General features: G+C 60.3%; 3 protein-coding genes across 21 annotated transcripts in view; 2 read left to right on the forward strand and 1 right to left on the reverse strand.

The window, feature by feature from the left end:
- The first annotated feature begins 1,322 nt into the window (after nucleotides 1–1,322).
- OGFOD2 (2-oxoglutarate and iron dependent oxygenase domain containing 2) lies at nucleotides 1,323–6,127 on the forward strand. Of its 4 annotated transcripts, none has more exons than XM_032243267.1 (7): nucleotides 1,323–1,550; nucleotides 1,945–2,001; nucleotides 2,767–2,880; nucleotides 2,984–3,083; nucleotides 4,531–4,658; nucleotides 4,840–5,097; nucleotides 5,169–5,535. In XM_032243267.1, exons 1-7 carry the CDS (start codon nucleotides 1,419–1,421, stop codon nucleotides 5,430–5,432), a joined length of 1,053 nt encoding a protein of 350 aa, XP_032099158.1. In that variant the 5' UTR covers nucleotides 1,323–1,418; the 3' UTR covers nucleotides 5,433–5,535. The 4 variants fall into 4 exon arrangements, with proteins under 4 accessions (XP_032099158.1, XP_032099167.1, XP_032099176.1 ...); XM_032243285.1 differs by having other exon boundaries at nucleotides 1,501–1,550; nucleotides 2,714–2,880; nucleotides 5,169–6,127; XM_032243276.1 differs by lacking the exon at nucleotides 2,767–2,880 and having other exon boundaries at nucleotides 5,169–6,127.
- Nucleotides 6,128–6,151: 24 nt separating this feature from the next.
- Nucleotides 6,152–9,036, forward strand: ARL6IP4 (ADP ribosylation factor like GTPase 6 interacting protein 4). Its single transcript, XM_032243253.1, is given in 7 exon segments — nucleotides 6,152–6,644; nucleotides 6,676–6,863; nucleotides 7,245–7,415; nucleotides 7,706–7,993; nucleotides 8,071–8,188; nucleotides 8,592–8,661; nucleotides 8,743–9,036. Coding segments are annotated over 7 exon segments (1,182 nt in total). The 5' UTR covers nucleotides 6,152–6,354; the 3' UTR covers nucleotides 8,800–9,036.
- A 528-nt stretch (nucleotides 9,037–9,564) lies between these two features.
- Nucleotides 9,565–20,864, reverse strand: part of PITPNM2 (phosphatidylinositol transfer protein membrane associated 2) — a 164,680-nt gene continuing 153,380 nt past the window's right edge. For 10 of the 16 annotated variants that reach the window (XM_032243066.1, XM_032242955.1, XM_032242970.1 and 7 more), the window contains 13 exons: nucleotides 20,674–20,852; nucleotides 18,567–18,737; nucleotides 17,829–17,978; nucleotides 16,590–16,754; nucleotides 15,828–15,989; nucleotides 14,792–14,940; nucleotides 14,302–14,418; nucleotides 13,844–13,960; nucleotides 13,572–13,720; nucleotides 13,342–13,491; nucleotides 12,710–12,893; nucleotides 12,499–12,627; nucleotides 9,565–12,413 (listed from right to left, as the gene is read on the reverse strand). In XM_032243066.1, the coding sequence (XP_032098957.1) occupies nucleotides 12,090–12,413; nucleotides 12,499–12,627; nucleotides 12,710–12,893; nucleotides 13,342–13,491; nucleotides 13,572–13,720; nucleotides 13,844–13,960; nucleotides 14,302–14,418; nucleotides 14,792–14,940; nucleotides 15,828–15,989; nucleotides 16,590–16,754; nucleotides 17,829–17,978; nucleotides 18,567–18,737; nucleotides 20,674–20,852 (2,146 nt within the window). In that variant the 3' untranslated portion in view covers nucleotides 9,565–12,089. The remainder of the gene's footprint in view (nucleotides 12,414–12,498; nucleotides 12,628–12,709; nucleotides 12,894–13,341; nucleotides 13,492–13,571; nucleotides 13,721–13,843; nucleotides 13,961–14,301; nucleotides 14,419–14,791; nucleotides 14,941–15,827; nucleotides 15,990–16,589; nucleotides 16,755–17,828; nucleotides 17,979–18,566; nucleotides 18,738–20,673; nucleotides 20,853–20,864) is intronic. The other 6 variants (XM_032243029.1, XM_032243020.1, XM_032243048.1 and 3 more) reach the window with 6 other exon arrangements.

Here is a 20,864-nt window from a genome sequence, read left to right on the forward strand (position 1 = left end):
AATGGCTTGAACCCGGGAGGGAGAGGTTGCCATGAGCTGAGATTTCGCCACTGTAGTCCAGGCTGGGTGAAATGCCATCTCAATAAATAAATAAATAAATAACTGATAAGCAGAACACGCTCATCTTGCAAACTGCTGCAAAGGGAGAGCGAGTGAGGGTAGGGTGGGGTGGGGTGCTGTACGTGCCAGGCTTGCCTGGTGGATGGATGGGGAGCTAACCTGCCCTGGGCCTCCTGGGGAAAAAGGGCAGTTGTGGGGTCATGAGCGTTGAGCTGGGAAATGGATCCTTCCCTAGATAGCAGGGCCTCTCACCATCACTGGGCAATCGAGACGACCGTAAAACTTTAAACACCTTCTCAGGCGGGCAGTGCTGGGCTGGGGAGCTGGCCCCTGAGGTCGATGAAGGTCGCTGACGGGTGAATCTCCTTCTGGGGGAAGCCTCGTAGCTTCAGGAGGCCCAGCTGTATTCCAGCAGAGTCCGTGAGAAAATGCCAACAAGCACAACAAAACCCCAAATCCCGCATAACCCCACCACTCCCAGAAGCCCTGTGGTGATGAACTGGGGAACGCAAGAGGGCAGGCTGTTCGGTTCAAACCCTGTATTTGTCCCTTTGTGGATGTGTGACCTGCGGCGGGTCCCTGTGCCTCTCTGGGTCTCAGTTTCCCCATCTGCAACACAGTGGGGAACTATAATGGCACCTAGCTCAAAGGTTTGCTGCTGCTGGGATGCAAGGAGGTAGGGTGGGTGGTCCATCCTTGAGCAAAGGTCCGGGGAGAGAGTAGGCTCGGTCATTTGTTGGCCGCAATGAGAACCCCGCTCGCCCGCGTCCTATGGGACTACCACCGGAAGTAGCGCGAGTTGGGGCGTTTTAGCGGAGACACTCACGGGGCAATCTGAGGTAAACCAAGAGACTGTGACGAAGGGACCGGAAGCGCCAGGCAGGGACCCGGGGTAAATGCCACATCCAAACTCAAACGCACAGGGCAGGATGGTTGAAGCAGCGGCGGGACCTCTGAGCTGTTTAAACTGTCTCAGCCTTCCTCGTGGGCTCGGCTGCTTCTCCACGACCTCCGAGCAGAAGAGGGGCTGGCGTTTAAGTCAAAGGCCTCGGGGTTCCGAGTCCCTCCTTCTTCCCGTCCTGTGAAGGCGTGACCCATTTCAGCTGTCTGTAAAGTGGGGCCCTTAGTCCCTGCCTCGTGGTGGAAAAACTGGGAGACTGAACCAGGAGGCCGCCGTTCCCACCCTGGCTCGGGAGCATCTCTGTCCGCAGACCGTTTCCTGGCGAGGTGCGCCTTCGTTCTTTTCCGCCCTTTGGAACATAGAGCGGCCCCTTGGCCTCCAGTTCCGCGCCTCCCGCAGTTGGAGGCGTGCCCGGAAGTGCCCCTAAGGCAGCCCGGAGGGCCGCGGGCGCTCCACTATGGCGACGGCGGGGGCTCCGCGGCGCTTCTGCCGCTGCGCCTGTTTCTGCACCGAGAACTTGTACGTGGCGCGCTATGGGTTGCACGTGCGCTTTCGGGGCGAGCAGCAGCTGCGCCGGGACTACGGCCCGGTGAGTGGCCGCTGTCGCCCCTGCGGAGCAGTGGGCAGAGAGAGGCAGTGGAGGAGGGCGGTCCGTCCCCAGGGTCGTTTGCTTTGCGCACGGCGCGCACCGCATCCTCAAATACAAGAATGACGGCCTCTCTGTGCCTCAGTTTTCTCACTTCCCTGCGAGGTCGTGAGGAAGGAAAGGGTGCTTGGGACAGGGCCGGGCTCAGCACGCCGCCTCATAGCAATACCAGCCCGAGCCCTGCCCTGAGCTTAACGAGGTTCCGCAGTTTATCCTCGCCATGATCCTTTGACGTCAGGGCTCCTCTCCCCATTTTAAGCAGGGGAAACTGAGGCTTAGAGAGTGAAGGGGCTTCCTAGGGTCACACAGTCATGCTCAGTGTTCTTTCTGCTTCCAGATCCTGCGCAGCCGAGGCTGTGTCAGCACCACGGACTTCCAGCAGCTGTTAGCTGAGGTGCCGGCCCCTGCCCCTGCGCAGCAGCTCCTCGTTAGATTTGTGTTAGCAGCTTGAGGGGTCTTCTAGCCTCAGTCCGTGACCCCTGAAGGATCACTTAGGCCCTCACTTTCCTCCTTCCTGTCCCCACTCGCTCCTCCACACCTGGGTCTTGGCAGCAGGAGAGAGAAGGGGAAATGTTAAGTTGCCTAGTCATGCCCCTCCGAACAGCTCTTTGAGATAAGCACAAGCACCACCCTCATTTTGGATGGAGAAGCTGAGGCTTAAAGAGGAATCCCTTGCCCAAGCTCTTACAGCAGGAGCAGATGCGAACCCAGCCAGGGCTTCCAGGCCCCTGGGCTCCTCACACTCCCACATACCCCGAAGACTGGTGCCAGGGCTGCTGCTTTGCTCCCTCCTTCTCCTTCCCCTGGAGTCAGTGGTGGGAAGCTTCCCAGCAGAGTTCTCAGCAGCCTTGGGAACACAGAACTTGGCCATGACCATTTCCCTCCCCTATGTGGGCCCAGCTGGTTGAGGTACATCCAGGGGTTCTTATCCCAGCCAGGCTCAGGTTGGGGCAGCCTGAAACAGGACGGGTCTCCTAGAAGTCCCCTTCAGCTAACAGTCTGCAACTTGCAATCCACCCAGATAGATTCAGGAGTTTAGGTTAGACCTGGCTTCCAGGCTGGGCCCTGTCTGGCATTCCTGGGCTTCAGTATCTTCATCTGTACAGTGGCCTCAGGAGGATGGGAGGCCCCACCTGATAACAACCCTGTGCCACCCCAGCTTGAGCAGGAGGTGGAGCGGCGGCGGCGGCTGGGGCTGGAGTCAGCTGCTAGGAAAGCCCTCATTGCAAGTTCCTACCGTGTGGCACGGCCTGAGGTGTATGACTCACTGCAGGTACCAGCCAGGCAGGGTGCTTGAAGTCTGGGTACTGGAAGGAGGAGGTAGCATCCGGGGCTGCGGGGCTGCCTGCCCCACAGCTGGTATGTTCTGCTCCCAGGATGCAGCTCTGGCTCCCGAGTTTCTAGCTGTGGCTGAGTACAGCGCATCCCCAGGCGCAGACCTCAAGGGCCTTCTCCAGCGGCTGGAGACAGTATCTGGTGAGGTCCTAACCCTGAGACCTGGCAGGACCGGGGGATGGTGGCCTGGAAAACCTAGGTGTGGGAGATGGGGGTCCCTCCAGCCACCATCTCCGCCTCCAAAAACTGAACCAGCAGGAGCTGGAAGGGTCAGTGGGACCAACCTGCCAGGAGAAGGACATCTGCATTCATTCATTCATTCAGTACCTGCCATGAGCCTGGTATCTTCATTCCTTCCTTCATGCCTTCCTTCATGTGCTCATCCAGCAAATAGTGGGTATTTGTGTCATGGGCAGGACAGCTGGCACACTCCAACAGGGCTGATCCAAGATCTTAAAGAAGGGACCAGTAAGGAATGGCTAAGCCCCACCCCCAGAGCTGGCAACAGGAAGGAGCAGCTACCACCTGGAGCTGTGGCTCTGGGCAGAGGTCTACAGCCATGCCAAACTCCAGCGAGGGCAAGAAATTTCCTATTTCTCCTCTTACATTCAGATTTTCTGCTGGGCTCCCCTATTGGCTAAGCCCAACAACAAATACTGGGCAAGGGAGGCTTGCATGTTGTTTAACCTCTGTGACTCAGTTTCCTCATCTGTAAAATGGGAGCAACAGTAACCCCTTCTCTTAACGCACTGTGACGATCAAGTGAGTTAATCTGCATAGAGTACCTACCACAGGACCCACACTATTCTTATTAGCACTGATACCCTGGGCTAGGGGATCCTGTGGGAGACAGATACAAGTTTCCCGTCATGGAGCCTGTGCTTTGTTGAGGGCATGGGTGGAATGAACTCCCCCTCCCAGCCTAGGGGTGCCTTCCTCATTGCCTTGTATGCCCTGGCAGCTGAGACCGTGCTGAGGCTGTTTGGCTGGTGCAGGGCCCAGGCTGTGAGGTGGCCCCGTGAGGGGCACACTAGCCCTGCATCCCTGGGAATTGGTGCATCTGCCAAGAAAATGTTTAGTTTCCATTCTCAGCCTGGCTTCTTCTCCCAGGGCCCAGCAAGAGAGAGCAGCCCCTCCTGGCCTTCCTGCTGGGGAACAGATTGCCAGAGCCACTTCTGAGTGGGGTACAGATGTTGGTGGCTCATCAGGTGAAAGGAAGTACAGAGAGAGCCTGAAGTTGGCTCTGTGGTCCCAACTTGGCTGTCACTGGCCTTCTGCTCTCTGGACCTCAGGACCCATCTGAGTGCTCTGGGGGCCAGCCCTGTGGACACTTGTGGAGTCTGGGGAGAGGTTGCAGGCATGAGTGCAGGGCGTGGGAGTCGGCCTCCCCTGTTCCTCACCTTACTTCCTTTAGTAATCACAACAGCCCTGAGAAGCGAGAGCCTCATCCCCATGGCACAGGTGATGAAACTGAGGCTGTGGGCAGTGAACAGACGCCCAGACTCACACGGCTCACAGGAAGACTGAGGCCCAGGCCTGGCCAGCCCATGGCAGCATTCAGGCCAACAGACCGTCCCTCCATCCACAGAGGAGAAGCGCATCTACCGGGTGCCAGTGTTCACAGCGCCCTTCTGCCAGGCCCTACTGGAGGAGCTGGAGCACTTCGAGCAGTCTGACATGCCCAAGGGGAGGCCCAACACCATGAACAACTACGGGGTGGGTGAGGCCTGGCCAGCGGGCCAGAGGAGGGGCAGCTGCGGTCAGGAGGCAGTGTGTTAGGTGCTACAGATGGGCTGCCTGCCCAGGCTGCGAAATAAGGTTACAGTGGGATTGAGGCAGAGCAGAACCCCAGGGTTGCAGCCTCCCAGTTTTCCTGACCCCAGGAATCCCCTCCCAGGTGCTGCTGCACGAGCTCGGGCTGGACGAGCCGCTGGTGACCCCACTGCGGGAGCGCTTCCTGCAGCCGCTGATGGCCCTGCTGTACCCTGACTGTGGCGGGGGCCAGCTCGACAGCCACCGGGCTTTTGTGGTCAAATACGCACTGGGCCAGGATCTCGAGCTGGGCTGCCACTATGATAATGCCGAGCTCACCCTCAATGTGGCCCTGGGCAAGGTCTTCACAGGGGGTGCCCTGTATTTCGGGGGCCTCTTCCAGGTGAGTGTGTGTCCCATGGGGTAGGGCCTGGGGCAGTGTGAGGGCCCAGGCCTGAACCATGCCATCTGCAGGCACCCACAGCCCTGACAGAGCCCCTGGAGGTGGAGCACGTGGTAGGCCAGGGCATCCTGCACCGGGGTGGCCAGCTGCACGGGGCCCGGCCCTTGGCCACTGGAGAGCGCTGGAACCTCATCATCTGGCTCCGTGCCTCTGCTGTGCGGAACCGCCTCTGTCCTATGTGCTGCCGTGCGCCTGATCTGGTGGACGACGAGGGCTTCGGTGATGGCTTCACCCGAGAGGAGCCTGCCACAGTGGATGTGTGTGCACTCACCTGAGCCTACTTGGACCCAGTGTGGGGGTGGCAGGGCAGGTGAGGGCTCTGTCACGGGCTGGCGGCAGAAATTAACTCCCTGCAGCCTACTGCACTTCTTGGTTCAAGGATGTGCCAGATTCTGGGTTATCCTCTGGGTCAACAGGCTGCTTTAGTTCAGGTTTGTTGGAAGTGGAGTCTGGAATGAGGCTTCAGTGAGGGAGTGAGGAAAGCAGGGGAGGGCAGGGAGCAGCTGGGCAAGGAAGTGGCTTCAGAGGAAGTCCAGCCTCAGCTGGGCCCTCGGGGAGCTTCAGATAGAGCCCACAGTACTGCAGTGTGCCCACAGCATTGGTTAGTGGCTCCTGGGTGAGGGAGGGATGAGTAACTTCCCAGACACTTATCTCCAGGGCAGGGTGGCTTCCAGTGGCCAAGGGAAGCCTCCAGAGACAGCACAGTTGTGAATTCTTGGCAGCAGAGGCATCACCCCCAGTGGACTCGGGTGGATCACTAGTAGCATCTTCTAGATGGCAGAGGGGTGAATGGCAGGGCCGGGAGCCAGGCTGCCCAGGTTCCCATTCTGCTTATGCCACTTACACACTTTGTGTGGCTTTGAGTGAGCCTTCACCTTTTGGTGCCTTGGTTTCCTCATGTGGAGAGCACCTACCTCCTAGAGCTGTTCTGAGAGTCAAATGCGCAGACGTTAATAAAGTGCTTTGCAAAGAGCCCTCTGTGTTTGCAGCTGCCACTTTGAAAGAGTTACACCTTGGGGGCCCGAGATCGGATGAAGCCACAGCGACGCTTTGGGTTGCACATTTGAAAACCAAGGGGCTTCCATACTGCAGTCTTGAGTTCGGTCTCCCTGGGAAGGTGGGGCGCTAGCCCCTTGCCATGTTGCACGGATCAGACGGAGCGGAATCCCGGCTTCCCTCCGGACGCGCCTGGGGTCCATGCCCGCGGCTCACGACCAAGATCTCTCTGGCCCCTACGGACACGAGTTTGCGATCCCTGAATCACTGGGTGGGTACGTCGGAAAGACTAGGGCGCCTCAGCTCAGAGCTCGCAGTTTGATGGAGAGGACAGGACCAGCGGGGGAGGAGGGCGGCGCGCGCAAGGGTCGACTTCTTCCCAGGGCACCGGGGACGCGAGTGCTGCGGGCGCGTGTCGAGAGGACAGCCTTGGAAGTGGGCTAAGCTTCGGCAGAGACAGACGTGAGGGGCTGCGGAGCTCGAGGGCCGGCGACAGGCTGCAGAGCACGGCCTCGCCCCGGTGACCACGCTCGCCTCTGCAGCAGGTGGGCACGCCCGAAAGGGAACCTGGGGCGTCAGAACGAAAGGGAGTGACGCCGCGCTTCCCGGCCGGACAGCCTCCCGCGCAGCGCCCCGGCCGGAAGCCTTCTCGCCGCCGCTTCCTCTCCAGAAGACGCGGGGCGGGCGGTACGGCCCGCAGGGTGGCCGAGGTGGGAGTGGAACAGCTAAGGGGGCCTCCTTGAGGCAGCGAGGCCGCGAGGGGCGCGGGGCTGGTGGGTAGGAGCGCGCGGGAAGGCGCCCCAGACGCCACTTGCGGCGGATGGCGGCCAGTTCCCACGGGCCCCGAGCCGGGTGCGGAGGCGTGGGGCGCCCGGGCGGGGGCGGGCCCTTAATAGGCGCCGCTGCGGGGACTGGAGTCGGCGGAGAAGCCGGGGTCCCCAGCGGTGGGGGTGGGTGAGGGTCGCGCATTTTCCCAGGGTGGTGACGGGTACCCGGCGCCGCGAGGTCCCGGCCCCGCTAGAGCCACCGCTAGAGCCCGCCCGCGGTTGGCCTGCTGGGCCCTGGCTCAAGCGCGTTCTTCCCGTCGCCAGCCCGTAGCGCCATGGCTCACGTGGGCTCCCGCAAGCGCTCGAGGAGTCGCAGCCGGTCCCGGGGGCGGGGGTCGGAAAAGAGAAAGAAGAAGAGCAGGAAGGATGCCTCAAGGAACTGCTCGGCCTCCGAATCCCAAGGTCGCAAGGGCAGCGCGGCCCTTGGGGCGGAGGGTGAGGACCACCGGCATCGGGGAGAGGAGGCGTGGCCACTTCCCGGGGAAGTCGGGGCGAGCCGGGATCGGGGCCTCTCAGTCTTGCCTCTGTGCAGCCAGGTCTGAGATGTGAGGGCCAGGCGCCCCGGGAGCCGGGAAGGGACTCCTCCAGGAAGCTCCATCTCTGCTCTGGAAAGCCCCGCAGGAGGTGCTCACCCTGTAGACTGCCTGCCCCAGGCCAGAGCAGGGGACGAAGGTTTACTTCTTCCCCTCCCAGCCTTCCAGCCTCACCTTCTCCCTGCATCACAGAGAGAAGCAAGCACAAGGCCCGGAGGAGACCACGATCCAGCTCCTCCTCCTCTTCTTCCAGTTCTTCTAGCTCTTCTTCCTCCTCGTCCTCCTCCTCTTCCTCCAGTGGTGGCCGGAAGAAGCGGGGGAAGCACAAGGACAAGAAGAGGAAGAAGAAGAAGAAGAAGAGGAGGAAGAAGCTGAAGAAGAAGGGCAAGGAGAAGGCGGAAGCACAGCAGGTGGAGGCTCTGCCGGGTCCCTCACTTGACCAGTGGCACCGATCAGCTGGGGAGGAAGAGGATGGCCCAGGTACAGTACAGCCCAGAGCCTGAGAGGGAGAAGGTCCCTCCTGGAGGCCTGGCCACCACCTCCATCTTCCCTTCCAGTCCTGACAGATGAGCAGAAGTCCCGAATCCAGGCCATGAAGCCCATGACCAAGGAGGAGTGGGATGCCCGGCAGAGTGTCATCCGCAAGGTGGTGGACCCCGAGACGGGACGCACCAGGTGGGGAGCCCTTGGTCTGAGCTAACACCTTGGGGTCTGGCAGTGTTGGCCTCAGATGTGTGCTTTCAGGAGTAGCCGGGCCGGGGCGGGGTTGCTGCTGCTTGAAAAAAGCCAAGTGTTGGCAAAAAGACACTTGTGAGGTGTGTCTCAGCCCTACTTCCCCGTTGCCCAGAGTAAACAGTTGCAGAGGCTGGAAGGGCCTGGAGAACGCTCTTAAAAGGGCTGTTGTTGGCCAGGCTGAGGCTGGCAAGGCAGAGCCCACCTCGGCTGTTTTCATCCATGCCCAAAGATGATAGAGCAGGCGGGAACCCTGGGACCCCTATGCCAGCTGCTTCTGGTTTTGCTGCTCTGGCATTAGGGGACCTGCCTATTCTTTGCTGAATGGAGACCCTCCCACCCTCAGGCTTATTAAGGGAGATGGCGAGGTCCTAGAGGAAATCGTAACCAAAGATCGGCACAGAGAGATCAACAAGGTGGGTGTGGCCCCTCTGCCTGCCCTCCACCCCCAGCTCTGTTTGTGATGTCCCCCTCCTCCTGTGTGCTTTTTTCCCCAGCAAGCCACCCGAGGGGACGGCCTGGCCTTCCAGATGCGAGCTGGGTTGCTTCCCTGAGGGCCCTGGCTGGCTAAGGCCTGTGGACAGTGCTGGCAGCCCAGCCTGGGCAGGCCTCAGGGTGGCAATGGGAAGCCTGATGGGTGCTGGTGGCCTTTCCTCCATGGATTGGCCTCTGGCCCAGCCCAGCCTCTTCTCAGGGGCAGGGGGTGGAGGATGGGGTTACTGGCCTGCTCAGCACCCCCATCTGAAAGAGCAGTGCTTCACAGCTATTAAAGTCTCCCTGGTTTGAAACTTTCTCTGTTCTGTGGCTTTTTGTACTGAGGGGGAGGGAAGGGTGGTACGTGACTTCCAAGGAAAAACAAGGGCTTCGTCAGCTTTTGGGGAAAGCTCAGGTGTTCTCTGGTTGTAGTAAGCACAGGCCACATTAAGGGCCTGTGCTCTCCTCATCTTCAGGTCAGTGCACCTGGACCAGACCCTATGCCAGCTGAACCCCAAACCCACTCAGGCTTGGAGAGAGATGGCTCCCCCTGCCATGTTCACAGATCACAACAGTGCAGAGACAAGTGCTGGGGCCGGGTGGCCTGTATGGGAGGCCTGGCCCCCTCTGCGCAGCTGTGTCCTCCACTGAGGCAGAGAGGTTCACAGCACCCACTTTACTGGGGGTCTGTGAGGAGAAACTGAGTTGAAGCCCAGGAAGGAGTTAGAAGCAGGCGAGGCCCAGAGTCAGCCCCGCACGAATATGTTGGGGTCACTGGCATTACTGTTACATGCTCCCACCCCACCATGCCCTGTGGTCGCTAGTTCAGTAAACAGACCCAGAAGGAAGCCTTCCTGCTTCTTTAATCGGTGTAACAGACATGACGCTGTATACAGAGCACACTCGGGCCCAATGATGCGGGGACAGCAGGGGCGGGTGGGGAGAGTCAGGACGCCGCTCACACATAGCTCAGAGACAGACAGCACACGGACAACGGGAGGGGCTGAGACGTGAAGGCTGTGATGGGGCAGGCAGCAGGACTCAAACCGAGCCAGGCAGGGGTAGGGGTCTCTGCTGAATCCCTCTTTAGAAATCAAAGAGAAGGCAGGTGGTGGGGCCTGGGGTGGCAGCGAGGCTTAGGCCTGGGGGCGTGGTGGGAGTGGGACTAAGGCTTCTATTCTAACAGGCCTGGGGGGTGGCAGTCAGCAAGGCCTGCCTCACCCTTTGGTTATGACTGGTCAGGCCTGAGCCCTGCAGCTCAGCACCCAACACTGTAAACATTTTTGGTATCTGTTAGTTTCGGAAAGACTGGTGCTTCCTCCAGAAGAGAATGTGCCAAAAGGAATCTGAAGGGAGGCGGAAAGCAGACCTGGATACAGAAGAGACTTCCTGTGGGGGGCGGGCTGCCCACCTTGCCATCTATGGCTGAGGGCCGCTGGGAGAGCCCCAGGGGACTATTGCTGTTGTCCTTGGCATGGCTGGCGGCTAGGCAGGCAGGCAGGGAGCAAGGAGCCGTGGGGGAGCTGCCCCCTGGGGAGAGGCTGAGCTCACTGCCCACGGCGCCTCCCGGCCTTTATTGCAGGAGGGCCCGAGACTCTTCCAGGTGCTTCTCTGGATGGCTGGTCACCAAGGCAGCAGGCAGGACAGGGTGAGGTGGGGCTGAGAGAGGAGGCGGCGGCACTGGCCACAGGGCCCCTGACCGGGGCTGTGATTGTCGGGCCAAGCAACTTCGGGGGGGTCAGATATTGCACTTTCACTGCAACAGGTACATGAAAACTTGGTCCATAAAATAATCGTTGCTTTATACATAATGCTTGAAACAACAACAAAAAGCTACATCTTAAATATGAATAAACCCTGAAGGTTCCATCCCTCCAGACATTTTTCTCTGCACAAAATAAATAGCTTTCACTCTGTATAGACCCACTTTTGCAGAACATTTACACGACCCTTTGGCTGTACATATCTACACATGGGAAAGAGTTTACAGCACTCTGCACCTCCCCAGCCCCGTCCATGTGGCCCGATGCTGGACCCAGGTCAGCCACAGCTTCTTGGGGACGGACCCTGGTCTCTGGACGAAGGCTGAGGCCAGGCAGGCTCTCCCACCTCAGGGAAAGTGGAGGAGCAGCAGAGGGGCCACTGGAGCTGGCTGCTGAGCGCCACAGCTGAGGTCACGCCCAGCGCTGCGGGGAGAGGGCAGGCGGTCAGACCCAGCGTGCAGGACAGCGTGGTCCTTGCTCAGGCGAGAAATGAGGTCGTGGCTGCCTGCCCTGAAGCTGACAAAGCAAGTTGTGGCTTCTTAGATTCGGCATCAAAACGGAATTGGCGTTAAAAAAACCAAAGTGTGTGCCCCACCCACTCCAGAGTAGAAATTCAGTGGGATCGCCAGGGGCCAGTTGAGGCAAGGAGCCCATGCCTCGTTGAGCGGGCAGGGGCAGGGCCCATGGGACCCAGAACCAGGCTGGACTCCGTCACAGTGCTGGGTGTTTTCAATGTGGAGGGGCTGTGCTCGGTACTGAAAGAGTTAAGAAAAGGAAGCAGCCAAGGATTGCTCATTTTAAAAAACCTCATAGAAATCAGATTGAGAAGTAGAAAGGCGTAGAAACGTGGGTGGGTGGCCTTGACTGATGGCAGGGAACAGAAGAGGCAGCCAGGCCTGTCCAGCCCGCGGCCTGAGGCTAGCAACAACACTGGCCTGGGCTCCAGTTGGGGCAGGTGGGCAGGGTCCGGGGAGCAGAAATTAAGATACGGCCTCTCTCCTGCTTGCACGAGGCTCTGCTGCACTGGAGCCTTCAGTGTGGTTGTAGGTCCCGGGTCAGCAGGTACTGAGTTTCATGCATGTCAACGGGTCTGTAGCCATAGGAGGTGGTAATGGGTCTCTGCTCTCAAAATCAGTGCAAAACCAGTGAGGTTGAACAGTTGAGAAACTTGAGTTAACAAGATGCAGGCTGGACCCCTGTTGGAGCTGCTACCAAATGTGAAGGGACCTGGGAGTAAGGGTGGCCAGTGGATGGGGAGGCGGCAGGCTGGGCCTGGGCCCACACCTGGCACCAGGACACTTGGAGATCCACGCAGGACAAAGTGTCTGGGAGAGCCTCCCAGGCCAGTCTGAGTGGGGACTCCTGGTCACTCTGCCATCCTGGGGCTGGCTGGTGGTCCCTGCCAGCTTCCATAACAAGCCGGACCCGTCAGACCCGAGGACGTGAGGCAAGGCTGGGAGCACTGTGTGGCATGGCCCATGTCCTCTGCGAGGCCCTGGGACAAGCTCCCAGGCCCACGTCTGTGTGTGCACCCAGGCCAGGCCTCCTGGCGGGGCTGGCCGCCCTGGCCTAGCACCATGGAGACCCCGTGCTGCACTCATGGTGCCCTACTTGGGGCCCGTGGCCGATCCCGGTTCCAGGCGGCCAGTCATGGCGCGGCCCCAGCAGCCAGCTGCCATGCTCATGCTGCGCTGGCCCCGCTGCTCGCCATCTGCCTGGCTCTGCGTCCGCTCGTGCCGGTGGCTGGGCCCACTGGGCTGGGCTGAGATGGTGCGGAGCAGGTGGTTCCGGGAGCGCAGGAAGTCACCCTGGCCGGGCAGGCCGAAGCTGCCCTTGCGTAGCGCCATGCGGGTGGCCGTGTTGCGGGCGGGCCGAGCCCGGTGGCTGTACTTCAGCTGTGCCAGGTGGGCAGCGTAGCCATCTGTGATGAACTGTGGGGGCAGTGAGGATGGCTGTCATGGGCTGGGGCTCCCTGAGCTTCCCGCCTGTGCCTGCCCCCATGATGTGCCCACTCACCTGGCACTGCTGCTGCAGCTTCTTGGTGGGCCGGCCCACAATGTAGATCTGCATGGGGGACAGGCTGATGGCGCTGTAGACCGCCACGTCCTTGGTGGAGCCGTAGGCCGCATGCACACGCAGGTGCAGCTGTGGGGAGACTGGCATGGGCACAGGCACCACGGCCCCTCTGCCCCCACCACTGCCCTGGTCCCATCCTCCTGGGCCCCACCTCAGAGATGAGCAGCTTCAAAAAGTTGGCCTTGTGCCGCAGCGGGTCGTGGACCAGGCCATCACAGAAGGACACCACACCATGGGGGAAGTTGTGCTGCGCCAACCACGCCACCACCCGCTGCTTCTGCATGTCGGGCCGTCCCGTCACGTAGATGATGAGGTAGCCCAGGTCCTGCCAGTGCCTGAAGGTGAGGGGCAGGCCTGGGTGTCTCACGGCCGCCACTTCCTCCCTCCTGGGCCTCCCTGTCTCCTGCCTAGCCAGGGCCCACTTGGCCATTGGAAAGCACACCTCAGACAGTCACAATGACAATGGTGACAATGATGGTGCCATGGCAGGCCCTTGGGTGCTCGCACTGGGTGGCAGATGCCCCTGCCACGGTGTCTCTGGCTTACCAGCCTCACTTTCCAGAGGTGGGAATTGAAAGCTGACATTGAGAGGTGATATCACTTGCCCAAGGTGACATGGCTAATAATTGGGGGTGCCGGGCTCTGAACTGAGGTCCTCAAGGCCCAGTGCCCTAGCCAAGCGTCTCCTAGAGAGGCTCCCCCGTCCTCCTCCACCTGGCTGGTGGGAGCCCCTGAGCTCACCCACCTTGCTACAGCTCCTTTGTGCCCCTTCAGGCCACTCACCGCACCACATCCACGGCCCCGGCCCGCACCTTGGGGTCGCTGCCCATGATGGACACGCTGGCGGCAAAGGAGCCATCGATGCTGAAGACCACAAACTCCGTGCCCTTGGGCAGCACAGTGATGTAGCTGTCAGCAAACGTGTGGTCTCCCCTGGCAGACGGTGGGGACATTCATCAGAACCACCCAGAGCTCTGTCCTGCCCACCTCGCCCACCCAGCACAGGCATGTACCTGACTACCATCTTGATGGGATAGACACCCACGCCCAGGCGGTGCGACTCAGGAATGGTGTAGGAGACACGCCCGCTGCTGTTGGTCACCAGCGTGTCCAGGTAGAGCCACTCACCCGAGGGTGGCTGCGTCATGATGTGTACATCCACCTGGGCCCGGCAGGCTGGTCACGGGCTGGCCATGTCCTGGCCTCCCCACCCCTTGCACCCTGGCCAGAGGGCATCAGGGAGCTCCCCAAAGTCCCCCTGTGTTCCCCCTACCCATGTCGTTACCTTCTCCCCAGTCAGGGTGACCATGTCCAGGGGCCCGTACATAAACCTGCCCGTCAGGACCTGGGGGCCATCCTCATTGGCAAGGGCGTCATTGATCCGGTGGTTGGCCGTCACGTTCTATGGAGAGAGCAGCAAGCCTGGGTTAGGGTGGGGTCGGAGGGCAGCCCAGGACTCTGTGTCCTGCTCAAGCTCCGTGGGCCTGAGGGTCAGGCTCGGGCTTCGAGCTGCGCAGCCGACATCCAAGTCTGGATCAGACACGTCAACGTGGCCTTGGAGACACTAGAGAGCCTTGCTGCCTTCCCTGTCTATGAAGTGGGCTGACAGCTCCAGCCTTATGGCCTGGGAAGGTAAATAAGACTGCAGGCTTCCGTGCAACTTAGTTCCTTTTCTGGACACAGAGGCTTGTGAGGATTCCACAGGGTGACAGCATGGAGCCTGGGCACCCAGGGGGCCCTCACCCGCAGCTTCACATGGGTCCGCTTGCGCTGCCACTTCTCCCTTGGCTTTGAGGGGGTGAACACCGACACTTCCTTGCCATCCAGCTCCAAGATGCTGGAGTTGTCATGCCTCATGACCTGGAAAGAGGGGACAGGGCAGGCCATGGGGCAGATGCCAGCCTGGGGCTTCCCGTCCTGGGTGGAGGAGGCCCAATGCCTGGGAGCTGGCAAGAGGAGCCTGTGGGTTGTAGGGGGTGCTATTTAACCCACTATCATCTGCCCACTGGCCATCAGATTCCTGTTCACCTGATGAATGTGCAGATACGTTCCCTCCATCCCAACATCCCAAAAAGGCTGAACACACCCCAGCATAAAGGTGCCTTCATCTTGCTTGCTCTGTGGTCTGATGGGGTCGGAGGGGAGTCCCCACTGTCCCCTTGTCTGTGAAACGGGGTCCTTTCATGGGTGTTGTCACTCAGGGCCCTCCTGGGAGGCCCAGGGCCCCAGGTACCTGTCTCAGCAGGAAGGAGACCACATCCGTTGACTCCCAGTAGCTGGCATGGAAGAGGTGAGGCAGGGCCACCGTGGGGAATGCCGTGAGGGCGTCAGGGCAGTACAGAGCATAGTCGATCCGCTTCTGGCCCCACCACTTTGCAGCAACTGCCAGGAGGGGCCGTGACTGGGCTGAGGCTGTATAGTCCCAGGCAGGGACCCTGAACGGTCACCTGACCTCCCTGGCCTGCTCAGCCCAGCCCAGACACCCCACCAGCTATAGCTAAAGCTTCTCCCAGGCTGGGTGAGTGAGGGAAGTGGGAGCACAGGCAGAAGTGTGAAGACCCAGGATAGAGGTGAGTGCCAGCCCTGCTGAGCGGCTCCCGAGGACCATTCGGGATCTGCGGATGGTACCCGCTGTCCCTGGTCCTCTGCTGACTCTGGTGACCCTCTGCCACGGATCTCATTGCTGCCCTCTCTGGGCCACTTCTGTTCTCCTGTCTTCCCCCTAGGCCTCAAGGCTGGGAAAGGTGGCACAGAAGTGGGGTTACAATTCCTGACCCCCAGGGCAAGGGTGTCACCCTCCTTGCACCTGGGCCACCCCTGAGCCCTGAGACAAAGCAGAGTGGGTGGGGAAGCCTGGGCTTCCAGGTGGATGGTCCTGGGGTGCATCCAGCTCTGCCAGTAGGGGCTGGGTGAGGGCTGACCTTCCTGAGACAAGGCTTGTAAAGTGCCCCTGGGCTGCACACAGAAGGGGCCCAGCAGCAGGGCCTGGTTTACTGGTCCAGGCTTCCCTAGGTTCTTCCTGAAGCCTTCCTCGGAGCTTCCTCAGTCCTCACCTGGCCTCATTCCGGCTCTGTGGAGTCCCCGGCACCCCCACCCCACCAGACAATGCCACCAGCTCCCACCTCCTACCTGGATGGCCAAGTTCTCCCAGCGCAGCCCCCAGCTCCCTGTTAGGCTGAAGCGGGGGTCCAGGCAGGGAGAGCCTGGCAGTGAGGGGTGCCCAGCAGCGGTGAGTGATCCCCAGGGAGGGAAAGCGTGTGGGGTGGTACCTTCTCCGATGTCCAGCTCAGGGGGGTCAGGGGCCCTCTCCAGGCCAGGGCTTGCCTGCCTGGCTGGAGGGTGGGGACCGGGGGTGGTGGAGCTTGGGGGGGGCAGGGCGAGCAAGGACAGACGCCTGATGCTGGGGGTGTGGCTGAGTGCATCGGGGGCCTCTGAGAAGCAAGAGCAATGGATGGCTCAGCCACATAGGGGGCCACCGCACTACCATGTTTACCAAGGGCCAGGCAGCACACTAAGACAGTGCCAGGCCTGAGGCTGTCAAAGGCAGGCCCCTTGGCCCTCCTCACAGATGAACACATCTGCTAGAGACACCCACCCCAGCCTCATCCCCTGCATGGCTATGCTGACCGCAGATTCTAGAATCCCTGGCCCAGCACGGGGGAGGACAGCCACCTGGTGGGTACTGAGAAGGGGACCTGGGCTCTGCTTCAAGCACTGGGAGGCTTCATGCAAGAGCCAAGCATGAGGAAGGCGGGGCCCTTCCTAACGCGCCTTCTTCCAGAATCCTCCTGAGGAGAAGCTTCTCAGCCTGGACGCTGCAGAGTCTTTGGACTTGACAGGTCTTTGCTGTGGGGCTGGCCTGGGTACTGCAGGTGACCAGTAGCCTCCCTCCCTCTACCCACCAGGTGTCAGCAGTGCCCCTCCCCAGCTGTGGCAGCTAGAAATGTCTCTAGACCTGGCCAGCAGCTGTCCCCTGTGGGCACGAGATGGCCCCAGTTGAGTGAGGAGGGCAAGGGGCCTTGTCCACTCACTCTGGGCAATGCTGGATGCCGTGTAGCTCTCGGCCATGCCCGACACCTGGCTGGCAATGCTGATCTCACTGGCTCGGCGGAAGCCACGGCTGGCAGGGGCAGTGCCGGGCGAGGAGGGGGTGGCATGCTCTTGGAAGGCTGAGTTGTGGGTCTGGAGCACATCTGCTGCAGGTGGACAGGGAGCAGAGGCCAGGTAAGAGAGGCACTGCCCAGCCCTGCCCAGCCCCGGAGCATTGGGGGTGCCAGCGTGCCAGGGTCCAGTGCATGTCTAGGTTGGAGGCTGGGCAGCAGCTATGCCAGAGCCTCCTGTTCAGGGCCGTGAGAGGGAGAGGCCCAGAGCTGCAGCAGGGGAGGAGGAGGGCTGGGGCAGGGTGGACTGACGAATGGACACAGACACAAGGTAGGGAGGCATGGTGGCTGGGCTCAACCTCAGCCACCCTCCTGCCCCACACACGCCACTCAGCTCGTCTCCAGCAGTCCCAGTGGCTCCAGGGCCTCCAGAGCTCCACCCAGCCAGGCCTGACCCACAGCCCACAGCAGAAGCAGCGGCTCCACCCAGGTTTGCAGGGTGCTGATAACAAGGGCCGTGGGTGGCTTCCTGGGGATGCCCTGCACATGCAGAGCACAGAGAAACAGGCAAGCCCTGGGCGTCCCTCACACAGGCTGCAGCCAGCAGCCCCTGATGGGTGTTTGGGGACAAAGGCAGGTGCTGGGGGCTCAAGCCAGGCTTACCCGGGCCCAGGCTGAAGACAGGACAAAATGGGGAGGACAGGGCTCAGCCAGACAAGCCACATCTGGACAGGGTACAGGAGGTGCCTGGGTGACCTCAGGGAGGGAAGGAGTAGGCCCTGGGGAATCCAACCGCTGGCTGGGACTGGAAGCTTCCCCAGGTGAGGGATGGGCCTGGCTGGCTCAAGGCCTCACCCCATCTCCAGTCTGTTCCTGGCAGAGCCCTGGGACTGTCACTGATGTGCTATGTGGCCCTAAGGCTGCCTCTGCTGTCTCTGAGCTGCTGTGCCTCTTTGTTTTGGGTTTGTCCTGCCTCTGGCCCACAGCTTGGGGAGAGGAGGTACCCACACCAGCTCCCCAAGGGCGTCCCGCCCAAGTCTCTGTTCCTTGCCACCCAGGTCCCACGAACTCTGAGTGGCCAATGAAGGCATGGGTGGGGGGGGGTTTGTCCCTAAGGACTGGGGTCAGCCAGCGAAGCACATGTCACCACGAGCAGGGGAGGGTACACACACTTGGCACAGCCCGGGCTTGGGCGGGGCCCGTCTTGCCAGGTGGGCTCGGGAACGGGCATACTGGTTTCCAGGAAGCCGTCCCCATGGGGGAGAGGGGCCAGGGGGCTGCCCTCCAGGAACAGCTCGGGGTTTCTCTGCACGGTCTCAACTGGAGGCAGACGGGGAGAGAACAGAGGACAAGAACAGACACTCACATGGGCCATCCAGACATGCTCCAACACAGAGACTCAGGGGCTCCTCAAGAACCAGGACATGACAAGACGCTGGGACACACGCCGGGATGGGGTTCGGGCTGAGCCCACCTGGTTTCCCCTACCCCTACCCGTCTCCTGCACCCTGTCTTGGAGCTGGCCACCTGTCATGATAGGACCCAGCTGACCAGGACCCCTACTCAGTGAGGGCCCCTGCTGGGTCCTTAACTCTGTCTCTGCTGGGATGGAGGCTCAGCCATGGGGAGGGGAGTCTGGTCTCATTCTGCCCTTTAACTGCTCCGAGGACCCTGGAACAAGGCCCTGACTTGTTCCCTCTGAAAGGTGGGAATCCTCATTTGTGCCTCACAGGGATCAGGAAGAACGGATGCACCCTCCCCCCCACCCCCAACAGCTGTCCACCTCTGAGAGGCACTCAGCACAGGATGTCCCTTTTGCCTGGGCAAGAACCACGTGGCATGGAGGAGCCAGGGAGCCATGCCTACCCCACCTTCCCCCAGAGGAGTGGGGAGGAGTGCACCTCTCACCCAGCAGTGTGGAGCAGCCGTCCCCCAGTGGGTAGCGTTGGTAGCGGGGGACACTGAAAGGCGGCAGGGCATGGAAGCGCCGTTCTAGCAGCGGCTCCAGGCGAGAAGCTGACGGGTCCGCAGGGTGGAAGAGGTTGTAGACTTGCTGGCAGGCCGGCCGCAGCTGGAAAACTGGGGGTGGGGGTGTTAGCTGCAGAGCTGAGGTTGGCCCTGAGAAGCAGGGGTGGGGGTGGGAAGCTTGGGGACTGGGTTGTCTGCTGCAAGTTAGGGAGAAGACAGGACTGTGTTCTATCTATTTAGGACCTGTTTGAGTCATTGTCACTTTTTTGTTTGTTTGAGACAGGATCTTGCTCTATCACCCAGGCTGGAGGGCAGTGGTGTGATCTTGGCTTACTGTAGCATCAATCTCCTGCGCTCAAGTGATCCTCCCACCTCAGCCTCCTAAGTAGGTGGGACCACAGGTGTGCACCATCACACCTGGCTGTTTTATTTTTTGTAGACATGGGGTCTCGCGATGTTACCCAGGCTGGTCTCAAACTCCTGGAATCAAGTGATCCTCCCACCTAGGCCTTCCAAAGTGCTGGGATTACAGGTGTGAGCCACCAGGCCCGACCTCTAATTATTTTTCATTGCAAAAGTTATAATGATTGTGGTTAAAAAGTGGTTTGCAGTACAGAAAAGCATATGATGAAGAGCACCTGGTGGAAGCCCCTTCCACCCCAGATGCCCCTGCCGCTCCAGCTCATCTTGCAGGAGCACTAGCGAGTGCTGGCTAAGGCAGCCCTGTTCTGCCCTGCCTGTATTGGAAAATGTTTCCTCATCTGTCAACTGGGACTGCAGTTCCAACCAGGTCATGCAGTGAGGGAGATCATGTGAATGCAAGGATGTAAGTATTACTAGTGCTGTATCTCACTTTTAGAGGCACATAAACCTTAACATATGCTATACCTTCTGAACTTTGCCTTTTCCCCCAGCTGAACGCAAAAAATGTTGGCGTCTTTCCTGTCAGCATGTGTAGTTCCTCCTCTTTCTTTTCAGTGGAGGTGAGTACTCCACTGTGGTTGTGTCAGACTTATTTAACTAGCCCCCTCTGCATAGATGGATGTTTAAATTGGTTCTGGTTTTTCACAATGACACATAATGTGTGCACAACGGCACTGTCCCTAAGTCTGCATGCACCTGTGTGGGACCTGGGGGGCTGTTGAGAGCCTGCAGTGGACGGGGCACAGGGATGCCCTCCACAGGGCTGCACCTGTTTGCACCAAGTGTGAGCTGCCTTGGTTGTTGAGGTCCCTTTAAAGCTACAGATTTCTTTTCCTGGCAGTGCCGAAGTCACCACCACTCCCAGCTAATTTTGTATTTTTAGTAGAGACAGGGTTTTCCAACGTTGGTCAGGCCGGTCTCGAACTCCTGACCTCAGGTGATCCACCCACCTTGACCTCCCAAAGTGCTGGCATTACAGGTGTGAGCCACTGGGTCTGGCCAGGTCTGCATTTTTAACCTAGCATTTGGCAAGCATCTAAACCTCTCTGAGCCTCAGTTTCCCCCTCTGTCATCTGGGGGCATAACATGAGTCCTGCATGGCTACTCTCAGGATTCTGTGGCTCCTGGAGATTTGCAGGGCTGGTCCTGGGGCACAGGGCAGGGACTGCAGCTCCAATGATGCCCAGCCGCTGGCCTGCCCGCCCTGGGTAGACAGAGACACACTGATGTGGCCCCTCCAGGGCTGGGAGCCCACTGTACCCAGGAGGCTTTGAGGATGCCCGGCCTCTGCATCTCTCCCTATGGGAGGACCTTGGACCTGGGAGGCTGTATCTGCTCCATCTGATTCTGGGGCAGTGCCTTCTCTCCCTGGACCTCTGCTTTCCCATCTAGGGGAGGCCCTTGGCTCCCAAAGGTATCCTGGAGATGAAATGAAACAGCAGGTATCACAGACGGCCAGTGACTGAGCTGCTGAAGTGAGAGCAGAGGGTAGCAAAGGGCCCTTGGTGGGGAAGACAGGAAGGAGGGCAGAAACAGGCCTGGGACGTGGCCATGATCTCGTCACAGGGGTCCACTGAGACCCCCCCACCCAGTACACCCCATCCTGCCCCTGCTGGGCTCTCACCATCCAGGGCTGGGATGACAGTCTTCCTCAAGGCCAGGACCAGCCCCAGCGGGCACCCGAAGAGAAAGAGGTCGGTGATCTCAAAATCAAACCTGCCCAGGGCCCCTGTGCCGTCTAGCATGGTGGAGCTGCTGGAATGGCGTGAGCAGGGCTCAGTCCTCAGCACGCTGGCGTGGAGGCTGCAGTGGGGG

Source organism: Sapajus apella, unplaced genomic scaffold (genome assembly GCF_009761245.1).
Source record: "Sapajus apella isolate SASKATOON/1434 unplaced genomic scaffold, GSC_monkey_1.0 scaffold2, whole genome shotgun sequence".
Classification (NCBI taxonomy): Eukaryota; Metazoa; Chordata; class Mammalia; order Primates; family Cebidae; genus Sapajus; species Sapajus apella.